This window comes from Dermacentor silvarum, chromosome 2, assembly GCF_013339745.2.
Source record: "Dermacentor silvarum isolate Dsil-2018 chromosome 2, BIME_Dsil_1.4, whole genome shotgun sequence".
Taxonomy (NCBI): domain Eukaryota; kingdom Metazoa; phylum Arthropoda; class Arachnida; order Ixodida; family Ixodidae; genus Dermacentor; species Dermacentor silvarum.
This window is the reverse complement of record NC_051155.1, coordinates 199,863,074-199,887,519: the sequence shown is the minus strand read 5'-3', so window position 1 is coordinate 199,887,519 and position 24,446 is coordinate 199,863,074. Positions and strand designations below refer to the sequence as shown.

The 24,446-nt window shown below is 46.4% G+C and overlaps 1 protein-coding gene across 1 annotated transcript in view; it reads left to right on the top strand.

Annotated features, from left to right (window-relative positions):
- The window catches only part of LOC119440654 (phospholipid-transporting ATPase ABCA3-like), a 60,495-nt gene that overhangs the window by 18,212 nt on the left and 17,837 nt on the right, over window positions 1-24,446 (top strand). The window contains exons 5-13 of the mRNA XM_037705545.2: window positions 22-200; window positions 1,536-1,664; window positions 3,402-3,519; window positions 6,583-6,737; window positions 9,388-9,543; window positions 12,452-12,662; window positions 19,699-19,951; window positions 20,765-20,817; window positions 21,568-22,006. Coding sequence (XP_037561473.2) covers window positions 22-200; window positions 1,536-1,664; window positions 3,402-3,519; window positions 6,583-6,737; window positions 9,388-9,543; window positions 12,452-12,662; window positions 19,699-19,951; window positions 20,765-20,817; window positions 21,568-22,006 — 1,693 coding nt within the window. The remainder of the gene's footprint in view (window positions 1-21; window positions 201-1,535; window positions 1,665-3,401; window positions 3,520-6,582; window positions 6,738-9,387; window positions 9,544-12,451; window positions 12,663-19,698; window positions 19,952-20,764; window positions 20,818-21,567; window positions 22,007-24,446) is intronic.

Here is a 24,446-nt window from a genome sequence, read left to right as displayed (position 1 = left end):
TGGAATCATTCGGAATTGCAGGAGGCACGGGCTGGTCCGTGGTTACCAGGAATGTGCTCGATGTGGACAACATCACGATACTGGAAATCTGGCTTGCTATGTTCGCCTGTGACATCGTCATGGTGTTTCTGGCTTGCTACCTCCATAACGTCCTGCCCTGGAGCACCGACAATCCCCAAAGGCCCTTATTTTTCCTTGCGGTAGGAACTAAATACAGTAAAACCCGGATATACCGAATTATCGTGTATAACGAACTGCTGTATTCCCCTTAAAATTTTTCTGTATAAATTTTATTTGACATATGTAACTATTTAGCGATCCCCTTCGAGTTCGATATATCCGGGTTAGACTATAATGCAAAAACAATGGTATTAGTCGCTTAGGTCTATTACAGAAGGCAACAATTTGTTGTGCTTTGCTCCACTGCTCAGAAAAGCAACTTTCGTTGCTATTGCGGAAGCGCTTTCACTTTTTATATTATGGAAGGCGCTTACCAATTGTTCCGTATTTTGTTGCTAGCTGAGCTACACGATGTCTTGACAAAAAAGTGTCTTGCTCTGTCATGCGCCCACACATACATCTTCAGGAACCGTTAGCCCTGGCAGTAAATTACCGATAAAGGCCCCCAATAGTCGTGCACTGGGTAGCTAGGTCAGCCGCGGCGTGCTAGGTCAGAGACGGAACACAAACTCCGCGAGCAGCTGTGCTCGGTGGTCGAGCAAGGAGGAATATTAGAGTGTTTCACGTCCAATTAGTGTGTAGGTGTTGGTAAGGGTTACAACCGAGAAGGGACGATAGGACTCAATCGTCTGGCACTTTAACAAAGTTGCAGGACTTCCTGCGGTGGCTTAGCGGCTATGGCGTTGCGTTGCTAAGCTCCAGGTCAACAGATCAAATCCCCGCTGCGGCGGCCGCATTTCGATGGACCCCAAATGCAAAGCACCTGTGCATTGGGGGCACGTTGAAGGTGGCCTGGTGGTCAAAATTAATCCGGAATTCTCTACTATGGCTTGCTTCATAATCAAATCATGGTTTCGGCACGTAAAACACCTGAATTCAATTCAAATAATATTAACATCGTTGTAGCTTAGACAGTTGAGTGAAGGAGTAAACCATGGCGCTTAGGTTAACTTGCTTCTCAGTTTTCTTTCTTTTTTGATGAGTCCGTCCTAACTTAAAAGACGTGATAGCTATAAACAGAAAGCCACGGAGATTCTTTCTGCTAGATTTGTTGGTTGATGAAGCCCTGTTGTAGCTAGCGAAACGTGCGCTAATTGCATAGGGCCACCATACGTGGAATCAACTCTATTGTTCCCTGTTCGCGGGGTGTTTCAGTATGGAGAACTTCCTTGGTTTGATTTGAATCGTTGGTCGAGAATTTCTTATGGAGACAGTCCTATTAGAGAAGCTTGTGAGACCTAATGGCCAAAGGCGCACTTCAAAGCCTTGTTCGACGCTGTTCTGCAGCATTACTTCAAGTCTAATCATTGATATATGAGAAAAACAGTTAACTGTTTGCTTAATAATATTCGCAGCCGAATTACTGGAATCCCAAAGGCACGGTGTCTATCGAAGGAGCCACGCCTTCTCAGCAAAACCCCGCTAGATTCGAGGAGATACCGGCAGACATCCGCCCAATCATCATCGCCAACAACATCACAAAGGTATGGAGGTTGCTGTCATGAACCGAAGTCAGCGAAAAACAATAAATAAATAATACAATAAAAAGAAATGATGACTTATAATAAACTGCCATTCTAGGGCATACAAGCATATATATATATATATATATATATATATATATATAGATATATATAGTAACACTCCCAGGGTTAGTTCTAGGTGCCAAACATTAATACCACAGAAAGCGGATGGGAAAACGGCTCCGCGGTAGCTCAATGTTAAGAGCATTGCATGCGCAATGCGAAGACGTGGGTTCGTTCCCCACCTGCGGACAGTTGTTTTTTTTTTTCATCCATTTTCGTTTCTATTAAGTTATCATTTCTTTAATTCAATTAGTAAGTACAAGTAATTTCCCCTATGCTGTCCTTGGTGTCATTGTTTGTTGACTTCTTATGATATGAATATTAAAAATCGGGCCCCTCGGTTCCCTTTCTTCTCGTTCATATATATACATGTATATGCTTGTGTATATATACAGGGTGCCCCAGCTATCACGCAGGACGATTAAAAAAAAGGAGGAACGGCGTTACGCGAGGCAAACCTAGTGCGTATTGTTTCCAGTACAGTGGAGTAGCCGCCAGTAATTTTGTTCGTTACGGAGATTTAATTAGGTAAGTGTAAGTAATTATCTAACTCGAGAAGTACAGTCCTAATTATCAAAGTGTCAATGATAAAGCTGTAGAACAACATGAAAACCCGCGATACAGCTTTCTGTTGCTCAATACGTGCTACATAAATTTGTTTTTCCGGGTCTGAAAGAAGCTCGCGAATACACGCAGAATTGCCACGCGACTGGCTGCTCGAGGTACTTTGTGCGTAAATAATAATTCATTTAGTAAGAAAACATTTATGCCGATTCAATGCCTTTTTGTCGCGTTTTGCCCTTTAAAATTCACAAATTAAAAAAAAGTCCCCTTTACCCCATTACGCTTACAGAACTAAAATTTTGGTAGCATGCAGCCATGCAGAGGTACAAAGCAACAACAATATAAGTACTTACGTTGCTGAACTGACGCGGAGGTACCTTCATGCATGGCTCCGAAAATTTCAGCGAGCAGAATTTCACCCCTTTTTGGTGGTTCACGGGCTCACTAACAACACCGTTGCATTTTTTCCCACAGGACCACTTCGTACAATCGCTAACTTTTCTAAATATCAAAAGGAATGGACAACTACCCTCACTTATAGATGAAATAAAGAATCAGAAAAAAGAACTTTTTTGGTCTTAGGTATAGATGGCAGCAAAGTCAAAATGTCGCGTTTTGCCCCGTGTCTCATTTTGCCCCGCCTTATTATAAGCAATAATGCTACATGTTTCCGTTATATCAGTTTTAGTAAGTACCTCCCCCTTACCCCCCACCTCCACCTCCTGCCCTCTCCAGCTGTTTTTAACGACATTTGCCGTCAATACATTAAGTTGCTGAAGGGGAATGTGAACAATATTAAGCTGGTTTCATACCTCTAGCGCACGCGTAGATTTTTAAAACTTGGCACGAGTTAACTGAAACCATGGCATCCGAAATTTGCGCGCGCCAGCCGGCGCACGCAAATCTCGAAGGCCGTGGTGGAGCACCCTGTATAGTTAATGTGGTCCTTGAAGAATCTGTGAGGGCATATGAAGGAGTTGGTGACTTTAATATGCTGATGATACATGATGTTAATCTAGAAGAATGCGAGACTCACACTGCGGAAATAACGCGTGCCTCTTGTCTGAGCAGATGTACGGGAAGAAGCCAGCCCTGAGCGCAGTCGATTTCAGAGTGTACGAGTCCAAAGTGACGGTCCTGCTGGGACACAACGGTGCTGGAAAGACCACTCTCATGAGCATCCTCACAGGCATGTCACGCGAGGCTCTTTCGGCGGCCTTTTTATTGTCATAGCAATCATATGGACACTGCCAGCGAATTTCTGCCATCGGTGTCGCCGTCGTCGTGAGGTTCTGTATAGAGTCCAACTGCGATGAAATCGTCGCTGCGCGCCGAATGCTGTATGTGCGAGTTAAAGCGCCCGAGGGACGCGCGCTTACACGGGCAGCGAACGCGCGGCGGAAAGCAAACGCGACTTCTTTCGTCGCGCGACAGGTCGTGGGGAGACGGGAGGGTGGGAGGGGAGGCGACGTTTAGCTGCGGCACCAAATGCGTATTTATATAAAAACGTTGCGAGGCGAGCTTGTATCATGATTTTTTCTTTCTTAAGAATCCGAAAGATTTTATTTTATGCAATGTAATACAAGTGGGCATCTCGGAGAAATTTTGCCAGATTTTGTCATATTGTCAAGGAATCAGAAGTGGGGAGCTGTTAAGCGATATATTAAAGAAGTTGTATCGGCATTGCGTATAGAGAAAGTGCGTTTTCCTTTAACTTAAGTGAAGTAACTAGGAAAAGATTGCACAATACCCTCATTGACTATATGATGCCAGTACCACTGTACAGGGCCATATAGTCTAAAGGCCAAGGGCAGGGCGCTTTTAAGATTGAAAGGATGCCAGAAAAACCTGCAGTCAAGTCCTTTTTATAGAGCGCAGCTCTTAGACAACCGTTCATGCGGCGAGCGTCCGCATAACCGAGCGAACGAGCACAGCGAGAGATCAGAGCGAACGCGGAGCGCAGAGGGGGATGAAAAGTAGCGACGAAAGCGAAGAGAGCGCGAGGAGGAGGGGGCAGCGGAACCACGAGGCGGAAAGCGGAGGAGGGCATGGCGAAAGCGTGAGAAGAAAAGCGTAGTGCGCGACGATGGCTACAAGATGGCACCGGAGTAGCGCGTGTCGTCTGTGAGGTCTGTCGGTGGCGGCTGCTGGGAATCGCGCCTACCTGTCACCCACGCGCTTCCTCTCGCGATCTCCCGATTAGCGAGGCCGTCGAGCCACACTTCGCTTCGTTTGCAACGGGCCGCACGAGGCACGTTGTCCGCGCAAGCCAATATATCGCGAAATGAAAGCAAGTATACAGCTGCGCTCAAATTTCACATTAGGGAGTATCGTAACCCTCGATGAATTTCTTTCAATTGCACGGCGGCATATTTTCAGTCAACACATAGTTGCAGGAAAAGGGTTTCTTTGTCCCGTGGAGGAAAAACTGTGTTCTGCGCGAAAAGCCCCAAACAATAAAACACGTTTTTATATATTGTTGAGACCCTGTGCTTCAGTAGGAAATACTAAAAAGATCACTAAAAACGAACCTTCAGATGACGCCACATGGAAAACTCTTTTTACTTGTTGAACATCAAGAGATTCCGTACGATATCTTCATGGTGGTCAGCCTTCACAGAATATGGAAGACGAGAATGCAAGTTCGTCACGCCGAGATAAACACATGTAGCGTGCGAATAAATTTCATTGAAGTGTGGCGTACTTAAGTCATGTATACAGGGCACAGCCCGAACCACCAGAGTGCGTAAAGTTGCTAGTTGACCTTGAGTACCTTAAGAAGTATTAGAGCGGCCACATCAGAAATGTTGAGTTGTATTGTATCTTGAAGAACGTTTGTATTTCTATTGAGACTTGGAATGCAGTAAATAACAAGAAATTGTGGCCTGAAAGAAAGAAAGAAAGAAAGAAAGAAAGAAAGAAAGAAAGAAAGAAAGAAAGAAAGAAAGAAAGAAAGAAAGAAAGAAAGAAAGAAAGAAAGTGAGTGAGTGAGAAAGAAAGAAACAAAGAAAGAAACGAAATTGCGGCCTGATGGTTGGAGCATTGGGCTACCGTGCGGTTCTGAGGTTCAGTCTGAGGTTCAATCCCATCATGGGCCACGTAATCAATTTTTTTTGTGAGGTATTCAGCGAGGCTAAGTCAAGGTTGATTCGCAAAGACAGCTTCGCTTTAAAATCAATGCGCATGGTTGGTAGTACGATAAGCACAATATTTTCAATATTGAAGGGACAAACAAGCAAGAAATCGGAAGCTTCAACGCATTCCTCCCGTTCTGAACACCTATGGGAGAGCATGCCTGATGGATTAAAAAAAGAGGGAAATGCAAACAACAGCAATTCCTGGTTCATCCCCCGCTCTGAATACATGTAATATCTTGAAGGATCAGCATCATCATCATCAGTGATTTCCTACATCTCTGAAGTCACGTGCGAGGACACTTCTGATCAATTGCAATCGACGAAATTATCTCCTGATAATATAGGCCTAGCAACTGGCTTAGCATTAGCAAGGATACTTCAACATGAGTTTCAGCATGAATCGAGTGGCCAACCCAAAACCTCGAAAGCAGGAGCAGAGCGTGCATATACCACTGGGTATATGCCCCAACCGACAACTTGGGCTCTGACCACCGAGTATGTCATACTGGTATCAATCCGACCCCCCGAATTTGTGGGAAAAGCTGAGGCAAGGGGTATGCAGCATATACACGCGACAGCGCCCCATCCGCAACGGTCACCTCCGCATCAAACGCGCTCGCTTGATGAATAGCCACTGCGATGAAGTGGCGCAGCCAGGAGGCTATAGGGATAGCTGGGGTTACTGCGGAGTTTCAACTCCGAAGCAGTGATTACAACAAGTTAAGCTATCGTGGTATCATTGGTCATTTCGGCTTACAGCAAAATTGCACCCTGTGTGTCTGCTGATGTGCCCTTATCTTTCGTGAATGCTAAAACCCTTTATAACAGAGATTACTATTCGCACTAAGTCGCCGATCACCTCCATAAAATAAATGCCTCCAGTTTATTTTTATTTCTTGCTTTTTTAAATTTCGGAACACGGTACTCGTTTCTCTTCGTGTATACGCAAGCGCTGTACGTGTCAAGGCACGTCTGTTTTAAGCTTCGCTTAAAACGCGTGTTGTATAAAAGAACACCGCCATACACTATACAGCTGTAATGTGTGTGTTTTTTTTTTTTTGTAAAAGCAGGGGATTCTTATGTCTATGTCCCTTTCACAAAACCTCGAATAACAGGTAAGCAAGCTCCATCTAGTGGCATCGCTAAAGTCTGCGGCTTCAACGTGGCCACCCACAGCGGCGAGGTGCGAAAGTTAGTCAGCTTCTGTCAGCAGAACGATATTTTCTTCGACGACCTGACTGTCATCGACAACCTGATATACTTCGCATCGGTAAGTCTTACCTTCGTTGTTTAGCCCGACAGGTTCGCGATTTTCTCTCGGCAGTGGCCGGACAACTCATGTCAAAATGAAATGTGTTTGCGTGTGTGCAATACTTAACCATAACATATCAATCTGACGTCTGCATGGGTTTCCATGCGGTTACACATATGGGCATCTGGTATAAATTCTGCTTAAAAATTGGCTAACACAAAAAAAAGTAATCTCACAAATGTCCAGTTGTTTTGCAGTAATCCTTAGCATATGACCAAATATGTCGACGCCGGTCCCCGCTGCACGTACGTAGTTCACTGAAGGAGTCTGTACCTGCATGCGCAGATCATTGCTTTGACAGAAGAGGACGTACGCTTCCATATAATGTCGGAAGAAGCTATTGAAGTTTGTCACAAACATCTTAAACTAGGAAGTGAAGTTTATTTTCCCTTCGTACAGAGGAGGAAGCCGGGACTAAAGGCTGGAATGCCTGACGAAGGCCTCGGCTTTGTGTTTCCAAATAACAAAATTCCGAGCCCTTGCCCTGTCGAGAAAATGGCGGGAAGCGAAGCTTGTGGAAAGAGGACGCTGTCGCAGGCGTTCCCCTTCGTTTGCCCAAAAGTCAGGGTCGGCGACTCTTCGATGACGTTTCGCCTAGGTTTCGGTTGCCCTCACGATAGAATCGGCACGTCGACGACGAGCCCTTTCCCGAGCGAGTTCGCGGCGCCGTTGCTCAAACGCAGCCTGGTCCTCGGCAGGAAAGCACCGCGCGAGGTCTTCCCATCCGGGTGCCGAAACCGATCTGAGGCAACGGAAGCCCGGCGAAGCGCGCGCCAACCTCCTTTCCTTCCTTTTCCCTCCCCGCGACACACCAAGCGACCCTGATTGGTCGCGTGCGTGACGTAATCCGGCGCCGGCCGCTCTTCTCTGGGAGCAACCGGGTTTTCTTTCTTTCCTTCTCTCTTCCTTCCTGCCTTCCTTCCTTCTTTCTTGTCCCTAGGCTCATACCCGCAATATCCATTGCGGGTATGCGCCACATGTGATCTTATTCTTGTTATACGTGACATAACTGACGAGCATGTGAAGTTATTGATGTCATGACCTATCAGTCATGTTAGCCATACATTCGTACCCTTTCATGCCAATTTTCGTATATACCAAGTGAACGAGAAGCGAGTTTTCGACATGTATTTGATAGGGTTTCAGCATGACCACCGCCGACACTTGCGAGGCAATACAAGCTTCGCTTGATAAGTTGCGTTGCCCAATTCGCAAAGAGGGGGGCGGGGGAGTACATACCATGGCGCACCTTCCCGTACAACCGGACGAGCTTCCCATTCTGTAAGTGCCGTTAAAGCAAGGGAAGTTGATTACTGCAATAGTGCTGGTCCTGGCCCAGCTCCCAGCAAAGAACACTACACACACGACGTTTCCTTGCAATATACAATGCCACTGGGTGCGGTCGTCGCACCTAGGGCGCCTAGTCGCAGCATTCTCCATGCCGTTTTTTTTTTTTTGCGTGATTGCAGCAATCAAATACATTTCTGTTTTACACTATAAAACAACACCCATTTTCTTCTGAATGCAGCTATCACACGGTTTCTCAACGAGTGGTGCGCGTATATGTTATCGTGCGAAATTTTACTTCCGTTGCGAGCGGTACCGCCGGTGTGTCTCGTTGCTTTTCTTGGTTGGAACGGATTTTTTCAAGATCACCTGTGAAGCATAACGCACTTCACCCGTTCAAGTGGCTTACACGAAGAAGCGGACGTTACTTGCATGACAAACTGAAATGATTATGTAGCGAATTAAAGTTATTCACTATTACGTCTTAATGTTATTAACCTGCTGAAATTGCGAAATTGAAACTGAGGGGTAGCCAAGCTATATTTGCCTAGCAGAAATCTTGAGAGTATACGTATATAGCATCGCTCTCGAGATATCCGTCCCCAAAGTGTGCTAAATTATGTATTGTCGTTGCAGTTGTCTTTATAGTGTATTGCAGTTATTATTTTGACATATTATGGTGCAACACGCTGGGCAGAACACGTATAGGTATTTGCATAGAACTTATTTAACCGTTTCACGAAAACCTTGATTCTCAGATTCCAGTGTGTGGGCGTTGGAACTGTATATATATATTTTTTTCTTATGTGAGCACAACTTGTTGTTCACTCCCCGTGTTCTTCAGCGGCTATCAACACACCGTTCTCTGACGCCCATCTACCTTCTCTGCACCCCTCGTCAATCTCATAGGGTGCCTCGCGCCGCACACTTGTTGTTTTCTTAAGATGACGGCTGATATTGTGACCAGCATCGGATAACATGCTGTCAATTCGCTTCGCTGATCAATAGCTTATGTGGCTCAATGGGTGCTGTTTCGTGGACACACAACTTGCGGACATACCTTGTGTTGTCGGTGTGGTAAATTTTGTTGAATGTTAATTCAAGCTTTGTGTCGATAGGCATTGCACATAGTGACTAAACACAATAATTACGCTACATGTACCCTATTTCATTAAAAAAAGCTGTAATAGAATGTATCAAGAAGCAACATTCTTTAAATTTTAGCGCACTATTCGGCAACGTTTACGACACAGTACTACGTTTATTAGGGTTAGATTTAGCTCTGTGATTATTTATTTTTGTACGCTTTTACATTCCACAGTTGAAAGGAGCAGCGTCCAAGGATGTGTACGAAGCCGTCGGGAGTGCTTTAAGGCTGGTAGGGCTGGAGGACAAGACACCCAGCTATCCAAGCGAGCTCTCTGGAGGCATGAAACGCAGGCTCAGCATCGCAATCACATTCGCCACAGATCCGAAGGTATGCAAGCTCGTACACAGGTGCTAACAGCTTTAACAGGGAACAGTTGTCTTTGGCGCGCTCTTCAACAATATTGTCCAATTAATATACGGGCCTCAAAATACCTCACATTTCGAACCGCGGCTCTCGAATCTCGTCTTTCAAGGGCGCGGGTGAAGGTGGGGCGCGGGATTCTACAGAATGCAGAGTCTTAGGCGGGCGATGCAAAGAAGCCAACAAGTTGTTAAGTGACGCTAGTAGCTCTTCCTTGTGCGTAATGTGTAGCATCTGAAAGTTGTGGGGAGTGATAGACTCTCGCTCTGCCCCTCAATTAAGTTTCATGAGTGTGAAGGTTAGTTAATGTGCTTCAGCGAACTCCTGGCATTTCGTTTTGATGTGCATTCGGACACGACCATAATGGACACGTTTATCATGTATCTGAATGCACCCATGGTGACTAAACCCAAGCCTTTGTGCCCGATTATGGTATTGACATGAAATGTATTTCATTTGGGAGTGGTTTCGCCAAACATTCATAAAGCTTGTTTGTATCATATACACGTGTGACCATTGTTTCGAAAGAAGCAGTGCGCGTACTTCCTAAGCGAAGAAATCAGCTACCCTGTCAGCTTGTTACACTTGCTCTAGAATTTGCTGGCGTCTGTGTTTGAGGCGACACCGGAAAGGTGCTTGGAAAGGTGCATGCTTGTTATCTCTCTTCAAGAATAAGTTGTGCGTATAGTGGATGGGAATTAGTTTATAATTACTTCTTTCAGTAATTTGTAATATTGTCCTTTTCTCTCGTCAATGCGCAGTTAGTGTCCTAACAGCATGATATCTGCTGCTACCCTATCGATCGAAAGAACCATATTAGTCACATATCTAATATTCTTATGGGAACACAGGGGCGTCCCATATAAAATACCGTTTGCTCCTAAATACGGGACATGCGCCATATGATATGTAATAGCATACAGTTTCTTATATGGGATCTCTATACACTTACGGGCCTTGCCATCAATATCATATGTCGGGGCATACCCCATATGTACGGGAACATCCGGGTTTTTATATGTTACCTTCACCTGTTCATGCTGGATTACTAGATATGCGGTAAAGGTGTTTTTAATGCTCTTAGGACACTTCACGCCCTTTCCGGTGTCTATGTTTCTGCCTGTCTGGCTGGGCCTCTAACCATTTTCCCACTAACTTGTATCACTCGGTAATTCATCGTTTAATAGGGAGGGAACTAAGCTGTAATTCTGAAAAAGCCCGGTTATAGACCAACCATAGGACCAAACTGGGCCACTTGGTATGTGACGCTCTCCAATGACAACAAAAATAATTTCATATTTCTACGGTGCAGTACGGCATCGAACCTCACTCCTAAACATAATGAAACAATATATTGTCTGAATATATGTTCACGCATGCGCCACGAGTTGAATTCGTGGCGGTGCCTCTAGATGGTCCAGCGCGTCTAGAGGAAAATGCGGGAAAGGTGCCAGGCTAGAGCACTGCACGGGCTCGGGCTTACCCGAAAGCCCGGGACGGGCCGGGTAGGGCAGTTTTTTCATGGGCTCGGGCCGGGCTCGGGCACGGCAGGGGCTTTTTGACCCGGGCCCGGGCCGGGCTCGGGTATTTCTACGCGGGCCCGGCCGGGCTTGGACTTTCTGGTGGTGTGCATGTAACGTGCAGCTAGTTATTCTCGTGCATCTCGACTCTGAAAAACCTGTTGCCCCAGCGCAGCTGGAAGCTAGCAGTGCTACTCCTGTGTACTTCCCTTTTCTGCTTCCGTCGTATTTTGCGCTGTTTCAACAGAATGTAAAAGTCCAGAAAGACCGAAGTCGACTCAAACCAAAGGATGTCATTGTATTCCTTACCTAAATCAATGTAATTAATGCTTTCAGCGCGGTGTAAGCGCGTTCGCGACTTGCTGATTCTTCAAAGGCGAATTGGTAAAACGATGACTGGTAAGATAATTCGTCACGCGGCTGAAATATGGCACTGCGTCCATCCACGATTGCACGCATGTTCTCAACCGCCCGCCTAGCAGCCGCGCATTACGCTGCACCATGGAGGAACGAGAAGCTTTCTTTCTCCATTTTTCCATCCATGCGCTGCGCTCACGACCTGTCGTGGCTGCGCTTCGGCTAGAGTGTACTAAAATACGGTTGAGTGGGACGAGCGGCTGGGGCGGCCCATGCTTTGCAGTGAGGCGTCCGAAGTGGAAAAATACTGTGGCGGCGTGGCGATAGAAGTGAATTGGGCCGCATCAAAGTCACGCCGTTGGAAACTGCTATACTGCTTGGCAGGGTCATTCGTACTACTTCGCGCGCTGGTATTTGCGTTAAGACCGCTCAAATGGTGTTCATAAGTGCATATGTTCATAATTTATGCCTTAAGCATAAATTTCTTTCATTCTCTTCTTTATTTAATTTTTTTAATGCCACTCGATGGTCTTTTTCGGTCTCGGGCCGGGTTCGGGCCTAAGGTAATGGGGTGGCGGGCCGGGCCGGGCGGGTAACGTAGATTATTTCCGGGCCCGGGCCGGGCCCGGGTCTCGCCATAAAACTTTTGGTCGGGCTCGGGTGGGCAGCCCGATGTAAAATCGGGCCCGGCCCGGGCCCGGGCTGAAAAAATCGGCCCGTGCAGTTCTCTAAGCCAGGCTACATGTACGCTTCTCTCAGATGACGTGTCGCTGTGCTGACGATGCGGTGCGTCGCTTCATTGCCTCAATGGTAATGGCATTAACGTCCACATTAATCGTGGTATAGGTTCTGTCGAAATATTTCGATAGGGTAGGTTTACATGTGCAAATGTTTCAGCAAAATATCTACCTTTTATCGCTTCATGTTATATAGAACCAAACACACCTCGAAGGTGGAAGCTCACTTGGCTTACTACACGCTAAGTCTGTTCCCGACAGCTCCTCATCCTAGACGAGCCGACTGCTGGCACGGATCCACAGACTCGGCGTGGCATCTGGGACGCCTTGCAGATAAAAGCTAAGACGAAGAGCCTGCTTATATCTTCCCACGACATGGACGAAGCCGATGCAATCGGAGACCACATTATCATCATGGCGAGCGGAAAGGTCATATGCAGTGGCTCGACGGCATTCTTGAAGAAAGCCTGCGGTGAGACAAATAGCAGTGTTATTCTATTCTCCTAGGCGCCCGTCCTTGCTGGCGAGCGTCGGTGTCGGCCTAACCTAGCGAACGAGCACAGCGAGACATGAAAACGAAAGCGAGGCGCAGCGGCGGATTAAAAACGCGAGGATGAAAACGGAGGTGCAGCAGAACCATGAGGCGGAAAGCGGAGGAGGGTATGGCGAACGCGTGAGAAGAAAAGCGTGGTGCGGCGATGATGGCTACGACATGGCGCCAGAGTAGGGCGCGTCGCCTGGGAGGTCTGTCGGCGGCTGCTGCTGTGAATCACGCCCGCGCGTCACCCACGCGCTGGCTCGCGCAATCTCCAGATTTGCGAGGCAGTAGCGCCACACTTCGCTCCGTTTGCAACGTGCGGCACGAGACAGATTGTCCGCGCCAGCCAACATATCGCGAAATGTAAGCACGTATTAAGCAGCGCTTAAGTTCGCAATAGGGAGTATCGTAATCGTCGGCGAATTTTTTTTTCAACATGCTTATCCCATGGACCATTTCAGTGATCGTCTAGTTTTCTTATTTCCCTCTCATTTTAACACACGAGCAAAATGTTCTTTATTGTTGCAAGATATGGTTGGGTTTCTGGAAACCTTACCCGGGAATAATGTAATAGTTCAATTCCATTTTCTCCCTTATCGCTCTTGGTCACTGCCTTGAACTGCGCACGTTCTGCATTATCAACACGATCACCTGGTCATTATGAGTCAATGATAAGAAAGCCATAGCATCGAGCAAAAGGCATCGCTATAATATGCCGACCTTTTTTTTAATTAGAATGCATTGTTCTGCATTCCCTAGCTTACTTTGTATTTATTTTCTCAGTTCCCTCTGTCAGCTTAAAATTGCTAGGCGTTTTCTCGCATAGCATCCTTTTTAAAGCTACCACTCTTTGACGAGATCTACTAATATGAAATTTGTCGTATCTATGTTTAATTGTTTTTGCATACCGTACTGGCCGTTGAAGGGGCCTGAGACGATTTTATAACTTGTCAAAGGAAGACCGGATGATCTCACAATTGAAAAGGACATTAAAGCAAAACAATAAATCAGCTTAGACTGGTAAAGTATTCTTCGATTACTCTGCCACCGTCAATTACACTGCAATAGGTGAGATATTAGAAGAGAAAATGAAGCTAAAAGTTAATTCTTTTGAAACCCGCCGTGGTTGCTTAGTGGCTATGGTGTTGGGCTGCTGAGCACGAGGTCGCAGAATCGAATCCCGGCCACGGCGGCCGCATTTCGATGGGGGCGAAATGCGAAAACACCCGTGTACTTAGATTTAGGTGCACGTTAAAGAAACCCAGGTGGTCCAAATTTCCGGAGTCCCCCACTACGGCGTGCCTCATAATCAGATAGTGGTTTTGGCACGTAAAAACCCATAATCTAATCTAATTCTTTTGAATTTCGCGCGCAAACCCCAACGTCAACACTTCAGTGTGACGTCACGACTTCTAAAGTAACTTTTCGTATTTGGGTCACGTTGGCTCAGTAAAAGTTCATGAAATTTTCAGTCTTGGGGTCTTTTAGAACACAATGTAGTCAATCTTTACCACTAAGAATTAACTGAGACCTAGAAGACGCTGTCAAAATCCATGACATCACGATGAGCTCGTGCGAGAACTTCAAGGTGGCGTCGCCACTCGCCTCTGTGTTTTTCGTTTCCTTCTGGCTTACAAAGCGGCTTCTCACCAGAAGAGTGGTGTTTTCGGTACTGTGGAAGGATAATCTACTTATGCACAAGGAATAATTTTTCCCTTTAGTGTCCCTTGAAGGACGTCGTCTAACGAATATCATGCCCCCCCCCCCCCCCTCCAAAATAAAGAACCATTTCGGATCCTTCAATGGAAACTAAAAGGGACGACTAAAAAGTAAAGAAAGTACGTAATCCATCGCGGCGAGTGCGTCACAGGTGCAAAAGAAGAAGAAACAGGTAGGTCGCGCTGAAGTGCAATCGCTTGAGCTTGTGAGCATGTAAGTATGCAAAGTGCCAACGAACGTGACGGCACAAGTCGTGATTGTCACTCCGACGTAAGTATAGGAGACACACGGCACGATCCGGTGTTCAACTTGTACAGGTAGCAAAGACACCCAAGCCATCTTGGGACTCGACCTTCGCAGTGCCTTTAACAACATAGATCATGAATCCATCTTACGTGAATTGAATGTTATTAGCTGTGGTAGAAAAATGCCTGACTATATCCGCGAATTTCTTATCAGTCGTACAGCCGTCATTACTCTCAGTGATCAAACTTCTCCCCCAATCACCCTAGGTAGCTTTGGCACTTCTCAGGGATCTGTGCTCTGGCCGTTTCTATTCAACCTAGCTATGAGGTCTATTGCAGGGTCGTTGGCAAAAGTTCCGGATCTCCAATATTCTTTGGATGCAGACGACATTGCCCTATGGATTAAGGGTGGTTCGGATGGCTACATTCAAGATACCTTGCAAGCGGCTGCAGATGCAGTGGCTACGAGAGCCGGGTTCATGAACCTCGAGTGCTCGCCCGCTAAATCTGAGCTGTTACTTCTATCCGCAAATAAACGCTATACGCCCAACATTCAGATTAATATTAACGGGAGGCAAGTTTACGTCGTCGACAAAATCCGTGTACTTGGCATGCACATTCAATCTGACCGACTCAATACTTATACACTTCAAACGGTTACTGCCAGCGTAGACCACACCACACGGCTTTATAGGAAGGGTGTCTAATAAGCATGGAGGTCTCCGTGAAGCAGAACTGCTAAGCCTGGTACAGGCGTTTTCAGTTAGTAAAATCACATTCTCCCTTCCCTATCTAACCTTAACTAGGTCCGGGGAAGATAAAGTTAACGCACTGATACGCAGACTCTACAAATTTGCCCTTGGAGTGCCAAGTAGAGCCTCCACTGAGAGACTTTTGGCTACAGGTACTTTGAATACATTTAGTGAGCTCGCAGAAGCCCACCTGACAGCTCAATACCAGCGCTTATCGAACACCCACACTGGTAGGCACATCCTAAACTCCGTAAATATTACCCCAGCACCCATGACCAATGAGAAATGTAATATTCCCCACCCGATTCATGAGCACTTTCATATACCTCCTCTCCCTAAGAATATGCACCCTGTTCATCACGAACATAGAAGGCAACAACGAGCTAAAGCCCTACAGAAAAAAGTTATCTAACTACAAAGACGTGGTCTATGTCGATGCCACAGAGTATCCGTGTGGAAACAAATTTGCCATATCAGCCGTTGACTCCACTGGCAGTGTTGCGACGGCAGCATCCGTTCTAGCCTCTTCTTCGGAGGAGGCAGAGGAGGCGGCGGTGGCACTCGCCGCAGCAATACCCAATTACTCTGTCATAGTAAGTGACTCAAAAACTGCCATATACAAGTTTGGAGCGGGTAGGGTTTGCAGGACAGCCCTAGCCATCCTATCCCATAATCCGCCATCCCAACTTCTGAGTTTAATCTGGACACCTGCTCACGAAGGCCTAATCGGCAATGAAACGGCCCACGCAAGTGCTCGAGCTTTTACGAACCGAGCGCAGGCTAGGCTATATATAAGGGGACGGTTCAGACGCCAATAATCTACCTCCAGGGGTGCGATCGCTCAAATAGCTCGCTTTCCGCACGTTCGGTTTGACTGCTACGTCACAAAGTGGGAAAGCTGCAGTACCGCCCCGCTGTCTCTGACGGCCGCCGACGCAATCACAATTCTGGTCAATGCAGAGAGGGCAAGCGAAGGAACGGAAAAGCGAGCTGTTTGCGCGATCGCACCCCAGCATTCATCTCCAAAGACAAGTTACTTTCATACCACGACATTTGCGGGCATTACCGCCTAGGTCGCCGAACCCTCCTACCTTTAACGTGTCGGTCGTCACGCATACACGAGGTGCTATGGCGTAGACTGCAGACTCGCACTTTTCTATCCCTGGAATATACCCTACCTCAGCCTGCAAGTTTTGTCCCGCTAGCAGAGCGGACCTAAACCACATTATGTGGCAATGCAAGAACCACTCCCCACCCCCTCACCTTTGTAGAGTTTTAAGTAGTCGGGAGCTGTGGGAGGCTGCCATGCGCAGCCATAACCCCGAACTTCAGGAAGCTATCCTGAGGTGAGCTGAGGTGGTAGAGGCGGCCTACCGCGAGTAGGACAACCTCTCTCGCCTTCTTCTCACAGCCCCTTTCCCTTTAAGATGGGATAAATAAAGTTGTTTCTCTCTCTCTCTGTACCAACAACCACACCAGCGATGTGTCATAGGATTTGGATACCGAACCAACGAAAAACTACCGGGATATCGCCATACGACGGCCGGAGGCCGGACATGTCTAGCACAGCCAAGCACAGCGCAAAACACGGAGAAAAAGGTTGAGCGCAGAATACGTGTGACGTTGCCTGCCTATGCAACGTCACACGTTGCATAGGTGCATAGCAGGCCCACCGAAGGTGCATAGCTGGCACCTTCTGCGAGCCCCTTCACCTGTCCGATCACCCCGACCGAGGACGTTCGCACCTATCGCCGCTCTTAGCTGGCATGAAAAATCGGCTACAGTTTGTTGCAGACAGGAAATAGTGACCAGTAAAATCAGGCTATGTCGAAATTGTGCCAAAGTAGTGCCAAATCAAATATATCCACTGGCTAGATCGGGAGACGCGGTTCGAGATAATTTCGTAGGCACGCAGCACACACCGGCTGTCTCAGGGAGGCGTCTGTTCACGCTTGCTCTTCGTAATGGCGGTGTCGCAAAATGCAGTTGTCTTTGTTTACGTGTGGCAAACTTGTATGAACGTTAATCACGTGGGCAAATGTGCTCCGTGATGAGATTGAGTTGGATCGCAAGCGCCGTTGGCCGGGACGCCCAGAGAGCATTGCCTACCAGACCTATCGGAAGATGTCAGGGTGAGCCGTTAGTTGACGACGCGCCATGCTTGTGACTCGAGCATGCTTTTATTTACAGCGTTAGTGTAAAACGAAGCAACGTCGGCTGAAGATGTTTGTTTTGTATTTCTTGACGAGGATATAAAACGTTGCGAGCGTACGTGCCAGGAACCGTGCCATGCGGAGTCCTCGCTGCTCGCTCGTTCGCACGTCTATACCCTGTGTACTAAATCATCGTTTGGCGCATGATTAGGACGCAAATGAACTGTGCATTGCCTATAGTTGGCCACCCAGCGTGCCGCTTCGTAAGCGCCGAGGCGCAAGCTACGCGAACGAGCGAATGGGAAGTGGCTGGAGATGTCGATAGAAAAGGAACGAGAGCGTGGCCTCAAAGATCGATTCGACTGTACAGAGCGATCTCGGAGGCCTCGGTAGCAGCATCGGGTAGAATTAACGTCCCAGCCTGTGCATCGCGACGCCGCAGCTAGGTGTTGTACTTTATGAGGAAATCATTAAATTGAATATTTTCCGTCAATTTCTTTCCAAGAATATCATTGTACTTTTGCATTTTTAGCACCCCAGCTTTCGTTTGGCTGAAAGGTCTCGGCGGCAATAGTTTTCTTTTTCTTGTATTCAGTGTTCAGTATTCCTTTAAGGAATACTGAACACTGAATACAGGCATACAAGTTGTACCTGCCTCTCCACAGCGCAGCTACTAAGCTAGTTATTATGTTGGCCTTGCCTTTCGCAATTTATCCCTGGTGTCAGAAAAGTCGCTGTCGCAATAGTCTGAACTTCGCGTTCAATTTTTTTGCTGACATGCCGGACGTTTCTGCGGGCGTTACTCTGGTAGATGTATACCAACAGTTGCCAGATAGCTGTCATGTAAACTACAGCAAAAAAACATCTTCTTTTCTCTTTCTCAGAATTCATTCCTTGCACACTCCAGCAAAAAAAAAAAAAAAAAACTATGTAGGACATCAGTAGGTCTCATGCATATATTTAGAACAAATATTTCCAAGTCTCAGGATTAGAAATCAGTGGACATCCAATGCGCACTTATCGGCTTAAATCTCGCCTATATGCAACATGTGTTATAAAGTGAAAGAAGAATAAGGTTAATTTTGCAGCTTAATTTATATATGATAAATTACGTACTGGGTGATTTGCGCATAATTTCCGATGTAACGGCTCGAATAACGTGTTGATGAGTAAGTATCTCTATATTTCTCATGCGCGTGTAAACTACAGATATGCAGGACAGAGAACAGAGTTGGAAGTGACGAGAACAAGCGTTGCGTTGCTCTCCAAGCACCATGCGAAGCAAAGAACTGGCTCGATAAGTTCATATTTTTCTTCTTGATCGGTGCACAACACGGAGCCCAGAAACACAGAACGCACGGATAAACTAATGGAGCGTGTGCTTGCAGCTGATTTATTCTGTAACAGGTTGCCTCGTATACAAAAAGTGCGTTGAAGACAATGAATAGCAAAGAGAAAAAATGTACATAGCGCATGGTGTACGAAGCGCAAGAAGAAATACCACTAACTCTCTTAAGTATGAAATATTATAAAGCTGGGTTTCTGATGTCCGCGCAGCTGCCCCTCCGCGCGCGTATACGCTCAACACACCTGGAGCTTTCTATTGATTATTTTTATTTTATCTTATTTTCAATACTGCCACTCTCAGTTGAGAGCATAGCAGGTGGGTATCAGAAGGAGATAATCATGCTTTAAAAAGTTAATAGAGATAGCTCCAAAATGGGTGAAGCCTGCCCCTAATGTGAAAAGGAATGCGTGACCGATTACGCGATCGAAATTCCGCCTTTCAGCACATCGGCCCAGTGCTCTAGCCATTAGGCCACGATCGCACGTATGCTTCGCTCATGCCTTAAGTGGCTATTTGAAACGTCTGGTGCGCGCGCCACGTCCCGCTTTCGCTAACTCTTTTCTCGTGAGAACTGATAACGTGAAAACGTTATCGCATTGAAATATGAACAGCCACTAACCAGCCGTTTCCGTCGCGATCTTGAGCCCAATTCGCAACGCTTCCCTGTGTGTCTAACTATATTTAAGGTGTAAGTTTTCGTCGAGAAGTCCAGTCTAGCTTTGAGAGCCTGCAACGATTCGCCTTTGTCTGCAGGCGTCGGATACAAGTTGACCATTGCCAAGACACCAGGCGCTCTGCAGCTGCCAAAGGTGCTTGCGGTGATCCAGAGAGCAGCGCCAGAGGCGACTGTTGACGATGAGAAGCAGGCCGAAGTGGTTATCACGCTTCGTACGCTTGACTACAAGGACTTTCCGGCCATGTTCCAGACTCTCGAGAGCTCGTCGCGCACGCTCGGCATTGCGAGCATGGGAGTCACCGTGAGCACCATGAGGGACGCTTACTTGAAGTGAGTTCAGTGGGCAACAGATTAGCTATGCATGACTGGACCACCGTGTGAACAAAGGAATGAAGTTGGAGAAATAAGAATTGTGAAACCGCTGCGTAATAGAGAACAAGTTGACAAGCGAGTGGTGAGTGAGCGAGTGAAGTTGATTTCTTTCCACGCTTCTTGCGCCTTTTATTCGCATACCGATAATGCAACACGAAAAAAACGAAAAACACCTGTTATGTGAATTGTTCCTTTTGAATATAAATTAAAATAATAATCATGTTTGCATAACAGGTGATAAACGGGGACACTTTTTTTATTGCTCATGGAATTGGTAACCCCCTTATTAACGGCCCCACAGAGGATGATATTGCCACACCTAAGTGTTTTATTTTTTCCTCGCCCTTCCTTCTACCAAGCGAAGAAGAAAATAGAAACCATGCACAACAAGGTTATTAGGTGCCACTAAGCTTTTCGATCGCACTGAAGGCTAATTGCCGTTTCGTTAATAAATACCACCAATTGTAGTAATTTTCCAAAAAATCTCGCGTGACGATAAATTTAATAATTACATATTTTGTAGGCGTTTGCTGCCACACGCAATACAATAATGGGCTTATTTGTCCAGCTTACACAAGCGCTGTGAATTTCCTAGAGTTGAAGGCTTATCATATTACTATAATAAAGAGCCCCGTATACGATTCATTATTAAAATCAAGTTTGTGTCACTGCCTTCAGAAATGGAAGATGTGACTGAACTTTGTGAATGTTGCATCAAAACTGCATGAAAGAGGGAGTAATGGTAAGGGGCCTGCACTCTCGTTCTTACAGGATTAATCTCGAGTGGTCACCAGAAGGCAAAGCGCGGGAAGTCCCCGTAGACGGTAAGCAACGTAAAGCGTTATCTTTCGAGTTGAATATTAACTTCACTCTCCTCATCACTCATAAGATTAGGAAAACAACAGCGCATATTTCACGTTGTAATGAACAAACGCAATAAATCGCCCGAGTAAATACCGAAAAGCGAAATAAATTTAGCGCGCTTGAATCGTTCCATTGCAGCCGTGCCGGTCTGTTTTTCACAACTGCGCAATCATCGCTATCGTTAATATAGGTCAAACTGATGGGCCTCTTCGTCAACGCGTAATAACCTCACCTAGCTGCCGCACCTTTAACTATACCACCATGGAAAACGCACAAGGTCCAACGTGTACACGCCTTAAAGAGCATATTTTTCATTAAAGCGAAACTTTCTATGTGTTCTTTCTCGGGGTTCGGCGTGCCTACATTTACAGGGTCCGTTTCCCATCGAGTAAAGTGGGCCGGCCCTGGCGATAATGCGATAGTAAGGTAGGTCGACCGCGGAGACAGTGTCATAGCGTGCCGCGGGTCGGCAGTGTGCCGATACCGGAGACTGCGTAATCCGCGGTCGCGTGGATCGCGTGGTTGGGAGGGCGGGAAGTTCTCCACGTTTTGCCGTCCTGCCGGGCGCGCGCGTGATCGCTTCGCTACAAAAACACTGCGCAGAGAAGGAACAGTTTCATAACACGAGGTTAGCCGCTTCACGAAACCTTCGCGTATATATAGATTCGAACACGCGCGTTGGATCTGCGTACTCGTGTTTCCCCTTGCAGAGCAGGACATCGACAACGTCTGCCGCGCTGTCGAGAAGAAACGCACGATTACGCGAAGCTTCTACGCGCTCTTCGTCAAGCGCCTCGTCATCCTGGCGCGAAACTGGTGGCTCCTGCTGGGCATGTCGGTGTTGCCGCTGCTGCTCCTGCTGGCTACGCGCGATCTCAGCATACAGAGACCCGGGTCCGCCGGGGGTGACCTCGGCTCCACGTTCCCCGCGGCCATCGACCTGGGCACCCATTTCGCGGGATCCGAGGTTATCTTCCAGGAGACGCTTCCCAACGAACTGAGCACCCAGGTGCGATTACTGGTCGAATCCGAAGGGTGCACACTTCGACCCGCGAAAGACGCCCGTGAGGAGTTGCGCCGGCTCGCCCGCGACGACATACGCCGTTACATCACCACTTACCCGGTGGCCTTCGCTTTTGAGCCGGACCGGTAAGCACTGCATGATAGAAATAGCGGATTAATTTTTTTTAAATTCGAATAACGATTAATTGTTACGCCTTTTAGCCTTTAATCGATTAATCGCTTTCCATGCAGGGTTTTTCATCGATTGACTGACTAATCGAAATTCTCGCCGGGCACCTTAAAGAGGTTGAAACAGGGTTATCTACTTTTGTAGGACCATATTTTGATGTTTGAGAGGTAGAGCCAAGTTGGGAATACCAGTCTATAAAGTTTGATAAAGAATAATTTTTAATTTGTTATGGACTAAATAGAGTTGGCACTCGTGGTCTTTGAAAATGTAAGCAATATATGTTATAAAATGTCACTTAGAGCGGCATTAAACAAGATGAATGGCACTAGTGGATCCCTGTACTGTACAGTTAAACAAGAAAAAGAAAATGGCAAAAGTGAAAGGTGAAGTTCAACTACAATATACTAGAAATTGCAATATGCACAGGGGAAAATAGAATTACTAGTTCATGATTTTCAGTCACGTGCTCTTTTCTATAGAGTGAAGGAATGTCCATTGGCTGGGATGTCGGGTGAGACCGATATCTTCTTGGAATGGCCGCATAGCCAGCATGCAAGAATAGACGCTCGGAAGCTATATATTTGCTGGAATCGACATTAACTTCATCGCTATGTGAAATACATGCTCCAAATTGGCGCGCATTCTGTGCCTTGAATTGCGAGGGCATTCCAAGCGTCTGGCTTCGGGCGGTGTGGTGGCGTGTGCGGTGTGGGGGAACAGAGGGGAAGCGCTCGGCTTGGCATCACTCAGAACTAGGAATACCAGTTGACAGTCCAGTCTGCCACATCCGCAGTCACTGCTCGTGCTCCGCCATTCTAGTATGATTTCAAGATTTTCGCGCAACTGCTGTAAAGCTTTCGACAATGATTAATCCAACATGTCTAATCAATTAAGTCTGTTAAATGAAAGGTGGACATCGATGAAGATTAATAATATTGCTGAATACTCTTAATCGATAAATTGTTCACCGATATTACCAATCCTACTGCATGACTGCGCGTGTGGACTTGTTCGTGAACGTTAGCAACCACTTCCTGGAAGTTACAGGTGATTTGAAGGTGATCGCGGCGTGTTCAACGATTCATACACTTTAGTAATAATAATAATAATAATAATAATAATAATAATAATAATAATAATAATAATAATAATAATAATAATAATAATAATAATAATAATAAATTTTATTACCATGCCCCGGAACAACCTGGCCATCTTGGTACTGGCACACCTGAGAAATCGCATAACATACATACACAAATACATATACATTAACGGGCAGGAACAAAAAGCGCGCATTCCATACAAATGCGGTTCACAATATATAACATGCATAATATAACACAACGCAACATAACATAACACAACATAGCCTGACATGGCATAACATTGCGTAACATACCATAACAAAATATAACACATAGCATTGACAAAAAGAAATATTGACAAAGATTTCTGGAAATCTGGACACCGATCCCACGGTACCCTTCCCATGGAACAAGGCGGACGCATACATACCAACAAACAAGAACCAAGAGTAGCGACATTGCAAGGACCAACGATCCACCACACGACATACAAAAAGAACACTAACTTCTGCAAAAAGGACACGAAGTGGATTCTACTGCTGCTTGGAAAGTGGACAGATGTCTGTAGAACACGTCAATTTCGTTTGAGTGTTCGTTGCAGCCCTGCAGAATTTTGGCCAAGGGATTCATTGAGCCGCCACAAGTAGATCCTTGAAATGACCTCGACACTCTAGATATCTTTCGCGAAATTCTTATTCTAATGTTATCTAATATTTCTGTACAATTGATGAGACCCTTTACTAGCTTGAATGGGAAAGTAAAGACAGCTTTCGTGCGTATGCAGACCAGGTCTTCTAAACTGAGCGTAGACTGAGAGCGAGCCTGTTATTCAGGGTCGACCTGCCTGGAGCACCGATATGAATGTATCAAGATACAATTCCTCTGAACTCTGTCTACACGAGCTATGTTGGACCGGCGAACACTGTTCCAAACGACAGCGAAATATTCCAGCCGAGGTCGTCTGAGGGATTTGTACAGCTTAAGAAATATACCTGCATTTCTGAACTCCCTCGAGATTCGACTTGCTGTGCCCAGGATGCGTAGGCCACGCTTAGTGATACATTCTATGGGTGCGAAAAGGTCACCTTGGAATCAAGTTTGATTCCAAGGTCAGTAACTTTGGAATCCCGAGATAGTGTGGCTTTGCCCAGGTGGTAAGGGAAACGGAACTCATCTGTATTGCGTGTATATGGCACTACTTTCGTTTTCCGGCCATCTAGCACTATAGTTCGTTTTGCATGCACCAATTGCCAAAGGCGGATACATCTTGATGGAGTAGAGTGCAGTCACGAAGGCTGCCAATATTATT